The 12,649-nt window shown below is 36.3% G+C and overlaps 1 protein-coding gene across 1 annotated transcript; it reads right to left on the bottom strand.

Annotated features, from left to right (window-relative positions):
• Window positions 1-4,499: 4,499 nt before the first annotated feature.
• LOC130414452 (uncharacterized) lies at window positions 4,500-9,859 on the bottom strand. The gene is made up of 8 exons (XM_056740351.1): window positions 9,718-9,859; window positions 8,413-8,552; window positions 7,830-7,996; window positions 7,483-7,572; window positions 6,581-6,746; window positions 5,950-6,111; window positions 5,175-5,774; window positions 4,500-4,822 (listed from the first exon to the last, which is right to left on the bottom strand). Exons 1-8 carry the CDS (start codon window positions 9,758-9,760, stop codon window positions 4,778-4,780), a joined length of 1,413 nt encoding a protein of 470 aa, XP_056596329.1. The 5' UTR covers window positions 9,761-9,859; the 3' UTR covers window positions 4,500-4,777.
• Window positions 9,860-12,649: the final 2,790 nt, after the last annotated feature.

Raw genomic sequence — 12,649 nt, 5'->3', positions numbered from 1 at the left:
TTTTTGGTTGATCTATAGACCGAAATGCAATACTACTATACATAACTATGCGTTCAGAGGTGTATGACCTTACATAAAGAAGTGTCATGTTTTTGTTATCTTAGGATGAGCTATTTCTATCTACATGGAATTCGACAGGTTGTTTCTACAGTAGCCCTAAACGTACAAACTGAGTGTATTTCGTAAATGCGTTATCTACTTTGCCAAAGAAGCGACAACATGACGACATCTAAGTTCTTTGTCAGCAACTGTAGCTCAGTTTTCATGTGTAGGCTCAAAAAGGGCTCAGACAGTTAACATTAACAAACAGCAAAAAAACCATTGAAAAGGTTCTTTTCAAATGTCAAAATGTCTTGCTAGTACCTCCAAATGTATCCCTGCCCCCGCTGGACTGCGCTTGTAACGACAACGCAGGCGAAGTCGGCAAAATGCATAACATTGCTCGCTTCACTTTTATATATTTATGGTTTTGAACCATTAGTTTTGTTTCCAAAGCTTCAGTACATAAAAGCACTTTCGTCGGTCTTACAAATGTACTGCAAATGCTCTTAAGGACGCTGAAGGTGAACAGAAATGGGATATAGAAAAGTGAGTGAAACACAAACACAAGCACACATTTTTACCAAATAATACGTCATTAATAGCGTTTGAGTTCTGCGATTTGGTACGATTGCGTAAGGGGCGCAGATGGGATTTTTTAACTGGGGGGAATTCAACTCAGTTAGATACTTGGGTTTGCAATAAGATTGCGAGTGGCCAGGACACTCTTGAAAAGGAGATTTTTATTCTCAATGAGTCTATTCCAGGTTATATTAAGGAAACAAACAATATGAAGCACTCGGTGGATTTTTGAAATCATGGATAAACAACAATGAACAAAGGAATACCTATCAACACTAGCAATGCATGATCAAGCTGTTTTTTGCCTAGTTTGCCAATCAGCCACCAAAACGTCATGCCTTCTGACAAATCTGGGAAAAGTCGACAGGCATAGATTACTTTGTTTGGTTTTTGAAAAACCAAGGTGTCTCTTAATTGCCTTTATGTTGCACCTATGCAGTCCATATTTTTTCAGTCCTGAAAAATCACCAGCTCAGTCGTAGATGATGTCATTTGATCACTATGGTTACCGCTACTACCAGCACAATTGAGGCAGCTAACAGGTCCACATAGGACCCCAGGGGCAGGGTCAGCACTCATAGCAGGCTAGAGAACCTAAACGTCGGTGGCCGACCCAATTCTGAAGCAGTGACTGCAAAATAATTAAAAGGGATAGTTCAGCCAAAAACACCAATTTGCTGTTTATTTACTCACCCTCAGGCCATCTGAGATGTAGGTGCCATTTTTTCTTAAGTAGAACAATAAAAGGTGGTTTGGTAAATCCGCAGTCCTCTCTGCTTCATATAAAGGGAGTATATGGGGTCCACCTGTCTAAGATTTCCTAAAGCACATAATTCCAAAACGCGGCTCCTGGCGACATTTTGATGTTTCGTGAAGCAAATCGTTAGATGATTTCATAAAACTGAATATTGAGTGAATATTGAGTGAGTGAATAAAAGTGAATATTGAGTGAGTCACTTGCAAACTTTAAAAAACAGGTTTCAAATTTATCGTCTCATTGTAAACCACAATTGCTAATTCGTGAAAATAATGGGGCGTCCTGCGAATTCATATTACACGTTTCTTTACAAAGTTATATATTTTACATTTACATTTATGCATTTGGCAGACGCTTTTATCCGAAGCGACTTACATTGTTTTATCCTATACATTTTACAAAAGTATGTGCAATCCCCTGGGATCGAACCCACAACCTTACATTGTTAACGCAATGTTCGTACCACTGAGGTACAGGAAAGCTATATATTATGCATAATGCTGAATCTTTGCTCCTTTTTGACAACATTGTTTGTACGCAAAATGTTTCAATAATTCGCTTTGCAGTTGCTATTTTTTCCATGTTGTGTAGGCCTGAACATACCCTAAATATTAGGCCCTATGTTAATTTTGGCCCATCACAGATTATTCTTTAACACTCTAAGCCGATAACTGATATATAAGCTGATATACAGTTTCTAAGTATTATTATAAATTTGCCTAAATCAAAAGGCACAACTACTTTTATTTTAAAACATTTGATTGCCGAAAACAATTAAGGTAACATTTATTTGTTTCATTTACCAAGCCTACTTTACACTAGTTAAAGGCAAACCTGTCATGGTTTCACCGATTGCTATATTCTCAGGCACTAACTTTAAAATACACTCACGTACCAGAAACGACCAAACTGCACAAATGCTCCCAACTGCATGGCTTACGTAACCATAAAACGGTTCTCGGACATTAAACCAGACACACCTGGGTGGATCTGCGAGCGACTTTGTGAGCGTTTGGGTGATATCACAGCCGCTTGCGGTCATTAGGGAGGAAGCCGCCTGCGCTAATATGCAGTTAATTCCTTATCCAGTTACCTCTAACTCCCTTTACGAGAAGTGTATTAAAACCTCCAGCAGGGTGTAAGTGCTGATGATGCTCTTCTGTTAATTACACCTCTCGCCCTGAGCATCTGGTGATTTAGATGTGCTTCTGTTTCAGTGTGATACAGCCACTCAGCCCGCCGACTGTAATGTAGACATTAGGGCATTGATTCTTCCGGACACCAGGTACAAAACGGGCCATCAGCGACTCCCGGTTCTCTCATACATGCACACTGGCCTTGACTGCCCTCTAATCTTATTCACCCGATGAGGTCCCATGAGTTTGAAAACAAGGCGTTTTTTTGGGAATCAGTTCAATAGCTTTCACGGAAGGTGAATGGGAGGGATGCATCAGTATTACTGGATGTGATTGTGTAATAGCTTTTTGTCACGGAGGAAAGCACAGTAATCAATAATGCTAAACAAGGAAATAACAAATGCAATATGTTTGCTTGAGTCCCAGAGTAGGCATTACTTCTACAAGATGCATTTAAACGATTTTTCACTTTTCAGTGATATATTGGAATTTCAAGATGAAAGTGTGTGGATCAGGTTTAGGGCTGTAGTTAGGTTGATTCTTCAACGAAACTGAATACTATAAAGTATACTGTATATTTTCTGCGTCGCTATATTTACTTTTTATATTGACATTTAAAGAAAATATACACTTAACCTTTGACCCGGGATGGTGTGTGTGTTTGTTTTGAATATAAATCCAGAAACACTCATTCGTGAACACCTCCATGCTACAGCTCGCATTGAGCATCTCTCATCTTTGCTTCAATCTGCCTGATGCTCTGATATCCATGGGAGGATTTTTATTTACGACCGCTGCTCCTCACAAAAACAGGATCAGTCATTGCTGACAGCTTTATTGACCCCTTTTACATGAAGATCTTGTCCGGCACCATTTTCTCTCTTGACTCCGTGCATAAGTGTGCAAATCATAGTCGCTCTCCTCTTAGAAGTCAGAAGGGCCACGATAAATATTTCCTTGGCATTTATCACACTCGAGGATGTCACGCCTACTTTCCTTACTGTTGAACTTTCTTCGAGATGTGCTCGATTTTCTCGACAGGTGTTCCTCACATGTATTCCTTTTTATAGAAAAGTGATTTATCGTGTACTATCTGGATGATTTCATATTTATTATCAATTCTGCTTTATGTACAGGACATAGCCTACAAAGGATTGAAATTCTGTTTTCGTGTAACAACATGACACATAAATGCTTAAATTCAAATTTTGTTTTGAGACGCCATGTCAATGATTGTGAAGAATGTATCTTCAGCCAACTCATACAGTGAGTAGTTCTGCTGTTAAGTATTGAATATAAATAATACAAAACCTCTCTTTTTTTAGACAGTTATTGTTTTATACGTTTTGTCATGTTTTAAATGTCTCAGCTCCTCTTCCCTCATGGTGGGGGGGAGATATTTGATAGCAAATTTTCATCCTGTGGTGTGATCCCTGTTGAAAAAATCTGCATATGCTGGGAAAGGTATGTTTTGATGCTGGCTTGAACTGCATATGCTGGTTTTTTTAACAGGGAAAGTATTGAACCCGTTTTCAGTATTTACCAAAAAATGCATTATATTTTTAGGCTTTTTAGTATTTCTTTTACAAAAAAAACAAATAGGACCTTTGTCATAAATCTAATTAAAAAAAAAGATGACAAATGTTAACCATATGATGGCTATGTTGTATGTAACTGGGATCAAGTAAAGGAGTATTTTTACATAATTTTAGTTTTTTTTATAAATGTATTAAGTTATACATAGTATATGTGGGTCCACTAGACCTGTGACCATTAGCTAAGAAGCAAAACCATGGACACAAGGGTTAAATAGTCTATTTGTGTTTTTGTGTAAAAAGATGTTTTTATAAAGAGATGTTGTCTATCATTTGAATAATAATATTCAAGATCATTGAAGAAACTAGGCCATGTTACAATGTGTTTACAGATTAGAATGAATTAGAGCAGCTAGTATCTCATGTGATTTGTCAATAAATGCCAGAGAAGAAGAGAAATTGAAATTTATTAGGTTAATAAATAGTCATTAACATACACATAACAATACTTTAACAAATATTAAACAAACATACTTAAAAAAGCTTATGAAAAGTAAAGCTCTAGTATTTCTGGTACAGTAAACTAAAGTAGCTTCATTTACCAAGTGAATGAAATAATTTTTTGGTGATTTATATGTTCTGGGTTTGTTATTAATGTTTTCGGTAGTGTGATATTGTGTGTGACTGACTTATGCCAGTAATGTCTTTATCAGCTGATGAAGAGGATGTTATTTTTTCCAGTATTCGGGGTTAAGCCATTTCCATTTCTCTGCCTGCAGGAAAAACAAGTATGTTAATGAATTGCCCCAAACTGTTTAAATTCTGCCACTAAAACAACACTTTTCTATTCTGTATCTTAAACTATTTTAATTGAAAATTCTCAAGTAAATCTAACATTAAATATTGACACTGATATTTTTTGCCGTTTGAAGCTTTAGAAATGAAATTAATGTATTTTTTGTGGCAAAATGTGTCCTATAGTAATATGCTAAAACATAAGTATACCGAAGTAGTTAATATAAATAGTTGCATGTATTGCCACTGGGGGCACAGACAAAACATAATTCCCCTTTAGTTTTTCATTTTTTTAATTCACATTCATATATGACACATGTAAGCACTAACCTTAACAGCTCTAGCAGAATTGATCGGCTTTGGTTTTATGTCCATTAACGTCTCATAGGTGTTAGTGTGTGTCGAATTCTCCAGCGCTCTGGCTTCGAGCCGTGAGTCGGGAATCTGTTCATATGTGTTTTCGATGTCATTTGAAAATGGTTTAGGAGGCACCTCGGTATATGTTGGTTCATGGGTGTTGACCGTTGACTCTTTCTGTCGCGTTGTAATTTGGTTGCCAGGTGTTCCGGCTAATTGATAGAGAGAAGTATTGCATAGCTTACCCAAGCTAGTGCTAATACTTGGCAACCCTTTAGTTGGGGAGTTTTGCCTGTTGAAATGTGAGTCATCTTCAGTATTATCATCGAGGAGAGGCAAAGACTGACTTCTGCAGTTTGGCACTATGAGCTCTGAGTAAACTGTTCCTTGGTCTCCGGTGATGCTTTTGTGAATTCTCAAGGGTTCTGTCAGGGAAAAGTTTCTCCCCTCAGTGGGCGATCTGGCTCTTTCTTTATAATTCTGCATTTCCACCTGGGTATAGAGCACATTGTCCTTTGCTTCCAGCGAGGAGGTTTTCACAGGAGGGCCTTTTCTGGGTAATGGAGGTGCTACCTGCGAAAAACAATCATTATTATCCAGATGTAACGGCACAGACAGATGTTTAAGTGCCTAAATGTTCTGCCAATGATAATAAACAATGATGAAAGTGTTGTAATGAAAAATATATTTTTGAAATGAAAAGTAAAAATTTGAAGTTGCATTGAAATTCATTAAAAATAGGCTATACCTGCATATTTCTGTTGCCTTTGGGTGGCAGAGCGGGAGGCTGCAGGATCTCATCGGGTTTTCCATACTGATGGTCCCAAATATTCTTCATAGCTTTAACACTCAAGGCTGCCTGTCCCCTCTGTTCCACATGAATGACATCATACAGCTCGCTTGTGGAAGACTAAAATAGAATACAAAATATCATTAATATCAAAATATTTACTGTATTACAGGTTTTTACTACAGTAATTTACTGCAGATAGTAATGTTATAATTTATTCTTTGTAGTAGTGACAACATTCTCCTGAACTTTGCAAATAAATTGAAATTAGACAAACTGGTCAAAATAACAAATAAAGATGCAATTTGTTTGCAAATTTTGAGTCCTGTAAAGAAAACAAGCTTAAGCAAAATAATTCTAATGTTTTATAGGTGTTTATGTATTTTCATTTAAACAAATAAGAGTTTTTTCACAGCTTTCAGATCTGGTTGACTTTCGGTCATTCCCAAGATCACCATAATACATGCAAAAATGCTGATTACAGGCAAAACAGTTGTGGTAGTTGAAGTAGTTTAAATTTGAATTATTTGTATTCATATTAATAATTCATATTTTAAAGGAAATATGAAATAAAGAATAAAAAGTTCACCTCAAAACATGAACTAGTCAGATATTCTCCGAACGGCTCAATAGGTCTGATCTTATAAAATTCAATGAGGCTGGTTAGTGAATCATGCATCTCTGTGTCGCCCGTCACTATGAAACGTCCATCTTTATGCTGATTGATGACGAAGTGTCGACATCGGTCACGACCTCTGAAAATCAATTATTTAATAAAATTAGTTGATACATTTTTACATTAGTGTACAGTCATTTTTACATTTTTCATTGAATGCATTTGATAACAAATAAAAAGTGCATTTGCATAGATAGATAACTTGTATGACTCTTATTGTGCATTCTAATATCAATCAAACTGCAGTTGGGTGATTTTGATTAAGTAATATTAACCAAAAAAAAACAGCTACCTGTAACTAACACCATAAAAAACATACATGTACTAGAAAAACCTACAAATGTATATAGTTGACCTACGTTGTACTATTAACACACAATCGCCCGGTTTCACAGACACGGCTTACCTTAAACCAGGACTATGCCTTAGTTGAATTAGAATATTTATGTTGCTTTTATAAAATTGCCTTACAAGAATACATTAATGGTATGCATCTTGAGACAAAACAATGGCACTGATATATTTTAAGATATTTCTGGGCAAGTTATATTCAGTTACGACAGGTAAACATTCATTTTAGTCTGGGACTTCCCTTCAGCCTTGTCTGTGAAACCTTACCTAAGAGGTTAATATGCTGGAATTTAATATCAACAGTTTCCTCTTTGGCTTAAAGGAAATGCAAATGTCTGATCATAGCTATTTAAAACAAGCAATGCTAACAGTACACTGTACAGAGCGATGCTGCTACAGGTTGTATGTTCATTGATGTGCATTTTAATCCTTTGTATTTTTTCCAAGTGTGGAGAGAGACTCACTTATATGACAGAATGTATCCAGTGGCTTTATCACTGAGCCGAATGAGAAAACAGCCCAGTTTCTTATCTTTTAGATGCTCCTCTGCGTCTCTATAAAAAAACACAGCACCACAGGGTTACCAACAGCCTATATGACATCACATAACATCAAAGTGTGAGTGTTTTAACTGAAACCTAAAAGTTATGGTTCTGAAGCCAATTAAAATGAGCAAAAAAATACTTTTAGAAACGTACTACAAGTTTTAAGACATAGATAACAAGACTGGACAGAGGTATATTGCCTATTCGGACGGATGTAGCAGCTACGTTTTCTGATTTTGGGTAATGTATTCAAAAGCGTTTCTTACTTTCTGCTGATGAATCCCTGGAACCATTCTGGAAAGTTGCCATTATGGAGAATGAGAGGAGCCTGGGTTTCTGTAAACCACTTCAAGGCCAGTTCCCTCAGTCTGCTCTCTGTATTTTCTCCCTGGACGTCTCCTCCACACGGTCTCTGGTCCATCCTCACACAACCCTGTATCAATCCAAGAAGACAGCGGAGAAAACTTAGTACACCTGTAGGACGCCCAAAGCTCACTATGCTGTGTGTCGGTCCACACCGACGGCTCATTTGCCTATGTTCCTGGCGACGTCATAAAATGCCTGTGGCTTTCTCAACACAGCCATTGTTCTAGTTTATCATGAAAGTGGCGGTTTGGCATCGGGCACATTTTGCTGCATCTGCACCGAGCGCCTTTCTCAGGATGAGGTCATGTAAATTTCCGGTAAATTCCCGTGTATGACATGTACCCGCCCATTATTTGTATTACTGTACTGTATATTACAGTAAGTGGTCCGTTAGATCATAAGCAATATGATGAATTCCTATTCTGACTAATGCATCAAACTGTCCAAATACATTTAGGGTTCATCACATATACATAACAGTACCTTCAAGCGAAACATCAGGCAAGAGTGGAATCTGTGCGGTTTGGGTCTCCTCTGGTCCATTGGATGTGTTTGGGTGAGGTAGTGGTGTTTAGATTTAGAATTGTACGGTTTTAGGATGTGTGCGTTATTCCATAGAAATTCTGAGAGAAGACAAAATGGGAAACTTTATGAAACAGTTCAGTCATTATTTGCATTGATCATACAATATCAAACAAACATCCTTGAGGAAGATCTCATGGGAAATCAAATCACAGTTCCCTTTACTCAATGAGATTAAGCAAATTAAAACTTGCTCAAGTCTACTGTCTCAGATATTTCTCTTGAGAAAAAGATCCAGAAATCACAAATGTCTCCAAGAGATTCAGAAGAGATCTCGTCAATAACTCAAACTCGGCTCAGATCTGTCAAAACTGCAAAAGCTAATATTATTGAAAATCTCAATATGAACTCACATTTCTCATCATATTTACCCAAATTCAGATTATTTTTCCTTTTTAATCTACATTAATTTTATACCTATACTCCTAAATGAATTTTAACAATGGTCTCATTTGTTTCTGTTTTTCCAGTATTTCTCATAAACAATTCTATGAGAAACATCTGAGACTAATATGATACTCAAATGAAACACAACTGAGAACTGAGAAATTCCTCTTAGTGAGATCTAATAAACATCTTATTTTATTCTCAAAGACAATAATGAGAATAATTGGAGAACAAAATAAGAAGTTTGCTTGAGTCTGCTCTGAAGTGAGTTTTTTGTGTTGTTGTAGTTAATCTAGATTAATCATCCAGTTTTATTTTTATTTCCATTTTTTGTTCACTATAGGTTTTAATTTACGTCTCCTATATTTTTTATGGTGTATGTTTTATGTCTGCAATATTACGCACCCCTTTAAAAAAGATGCTTCAAAAGGTTCTTAGAGCCATACAACCTTTTGGTTCGATAAAAATCCTTAAACTTTCGAAGAACTGTTCTTTTTCACAAAAGGGTCTTTCTGACGAAAAATGATTCTTTAGATTGCAAAAAAGTAAGAAAGAGATGGTTCTTTAAAGAACCTTAAGCTGTTTGGCTGAATGGTTCTTTGTGGAACCAAAAATGGATCTTCTAAAGCATCACTGTAAAGAACCTTTAAGCACCTTTATTTTTAAAAGTATACTATATAACTGGCAAAAAAAGTACGAAAATGAATCTTAATTCCACCATATTACACATTTTTAGTGAATGATTTTAAATAATAAAAATAAATACACAATATTCCTGAACATTCCTCAAACCACATGAAGGGAACAGCGGCTACGTACCTGTCGGCGTGCGTTGATGCGTGCAGTGTGATTTGAGTGTCATGTTGCTTGAGATTAAAACTGTCCTTTGCCTCTCACACGGCTGATGTACTTCTGAAGAGTGAGAGGACACTGTGAAGGTGTGCTGACAGTTAAAAACTGATATACTTCACTCACACATTGTTCCATGTGGGTTTTGGAAAAAGAATGTGTTGAACTGAGGGCAAGCTGCTTAGCTCATGCATGAGGGGAGGGAAACAGTAGAAACGCTCTCGCACAGATTGAAGGTAAGAGTTTCCTGAAGAGAGTGGAATGGCACAGAGGAAAGAAATGTGGTCTCACTGCGCACACACACACACATACACACACACGCATTTCTGTTTATAGAGGTCGATAACAAACTTGCAGGAAGTCATGTGAGTCTCAAAACGGTTACCACATTGCTAAATTTCAAGACACGGTTGTGACACTTACAAGTGGTCCCGAAAGTATGTGGACTGAGCCACAGATAAAAATGTCTAAATGTCATTGAAGCAAATAACAAAATGAAAGATGGCACAAACAAACTTGGCAAGCAATATATTTCATACAAATACTTTGAATAGGATAGTTCGACTTTCTTTCTTCTGCCAAACACAAAGAAGATATTTTGAAGAATGTTGGTGACCAGTTCACTGTATGGACACCAAACCATTTTTGAAAGATACTTTATTCAAAACCATTTCAAAGACATTTCTGAAAGTCATATATAGGTTTCGAACCACATGTTTTCAATAAAATTTGTGTTATTTACAATACTTTAACTCATCTAAATAGTTTTAATAATTAAATTGTTGGATAATAAGTTTTATGAGATTCAACTTGATTTGATGTCAGTTTAATTTGAATACAAGCATATTGAAATAACTTTCAACGTTTAAGGATAAATTCACCTTACAAAATATTTTGTTGAAGTTGGTGGATTTTTTTACAGTGTAGCAATAGTATTTTTTCACGTATAAATGTTCAATTCACATTTTACATGTTTTGTAGTGGAACACAACAGAGATCCCATTTCAATTTCAACAATTTAAAGAAAGTTTGTTACTGGAATTATTACAACACATTCAAATTCAATGTCCCACAGCATCATGTTGGGACAGATTTGTTATCTATAAAGTATATCCACTCTGCATACATAAGGCTTATTCATATCAAAACATGGCTGAGTCATTATGGTTAAAGTGTGTCTACTGTAACTCTGTGGTTTGTACATGTTGTTCTGGTCTATTCCCCCGCCCTCCACATGTAGGACATCAGCCTCCATAGATTGACTGTGTCATACATGTCGACAGGGATCTTCCAACCAGAGTCTATGAACTGTGGTTGCTTCATCACAGCAGAGTGGGATTGCTGTACATTGATTCTAACTTGTTGTGGTCACTGACTGTCATGTTATGATAATCCGTGTTTAACAAATTACAATCGGGTCATCATTTCCTCACCCTTGTGCTCTTCCAAACTCATAGTTTGATCCTGAAGTTATCAGAATCTGTTTTCCATTTTCCATTACATTTCCATTTATACATTTGGCAGACACATTTATCCAAAGCGACTTACATTGCAGTAACCTTTACATTCATACTTAGGTATGTGCCATCCCTTGGGATCGAACCCACAACCTTGCGTTGTTAACGCATGATTTTCCATACAATTTTTTTTTTTACACAAAGCTGTCATGTGAGTTTCAAAGACCTGAGATACTGAATAGCACACATTAATTACTTTAATGCTTTTCTGTCACCATTGGAGCTCAAAAGCAGCGTTTATGGTAAACGTTCATGTTCCATGGAAGAAAGACTGTCATACAGGTTTAGGACAACATGAGGATGAGTAAATGATGACAGCGTTTCATTTTTGGGTGAACCATCCCTTAGTTTTGAGAGAATCAGTGTGCTCCTGTGACACCAGACACCTACATCCGTTCTAACTTCCTGTAATAAAGTTTAAAATGTGGATTTGTTCTTGTGACTAATAAATTCCCTGTTGAGATTTCCATTATGTTGATATGCGTCGAAGGAGACATTACACAGTTTTTCTGTGCCTTTGTTACAGATCATGTTTTCTGCTCATGTGACATCAACCGGATCATTTTGATGAATAGTGTGAACTTTAATCGCAACACCGTTTCCAGAGCTTCAAAATAGGAAGACAACTACGATTACTTCACCGGATGTCTAGTTATGAATATAGCGGTTATTTGTTGAATTTACTAGAGAAATTGGCTTACGTTGACAGTTAGTTGATAAAGTCAACTACAGTTACTTAATGTGCAGTAAGTTTCCTTTGGACCCCCACGGTAAGAGGCCAAAAGATGAGAATAGATACGTACTGTATTTCTGAGATATAAAGTGGATGCACACATCAGACAGATTGACATTTCAAAAAGGTCAGATGTCTGTTAAGACAGAATGTCAGCGAGACAGTTTCCATTTGCATAGAATTGTGTCATCTTTAACTGACTGACAACCAATGAGGGGAAAAAGGAATAAATGTAAAAAAGCAACAAACCGACAATTGTACAATTATTGACAATAAATGTTGCGTTTTTTAACCAAAACTGGACGGTTTCATTGGCCCAACCTCAGACCTCAGTGAAGAATCATTATCTGTTGAGTATTTTTTATTTAATTATATACATTAATATGCTAAATTTCTATTTCAAGTAAATTCATATTTAATTCATAGTAAATTCATAGATATAAAAAAATCATATTTTAACCAAACATAGTCCAGACGTTAATTTCGGGCCAGGCCCAGTTGACCTCCGGTCTGTGTTTGTTGATTGGTATGGCTAGTAAACTATTTATATTTAAGTTAATTTATATAAATGTATTGTATAATAATTGTCTTAAATAAACAGTTTGTTGTATTTTATTGTATATTCATTTTAATAAAAAAACAATGCTGATGT

This window comes from Triplophysa dalaica, chromosome 24 (assembly GCF_015846415.1).
Source record: "Triplophysa dalaica isolate WHDGS20190420 chromosome 24, ASM1584641v1, whole genome shotgun sequence".
NCBI classification, from domain to species: domain Eukaryota; kingdom Metazoa; phylum Chordata; class Actinopteri; order Cypriniformes; family Nemacheilidae; genus Triplophysa; species Triplophysa dalaica.
Note: the sequence above shows the minus strand (reverse complement) of the source record. Positions and strands in the feature narration are given on the sequence as shown.

What these genes read in the sequence shown, in the direction of transcription:
- LOC130414452 (XM_056740351.1), bottom strand. Translation starts at nt 9,760, where the DNA reads ATGACACTCAAATCACACTGCACGCATCAACGCACGCCGACAG. An exon ending in CAGGGATTCATCAGCAGAAA is followed by an intron (nt 7,573 to 7,829) that starts GTAAGAAACGCT and finishes GTTTTTTTATAG; the next exon opens with AGACGCAGAGGAGCATCTAA. An exon ending in ATTCTGCTAGAGCTGTTAAG is followed by an intron (nt 4,823 to 5,174) that starts GTTAGTGCTTAC and finishes TTTTTCCTGCAG; the next exon opens with GCAGAGAAATGGAAATGGCT.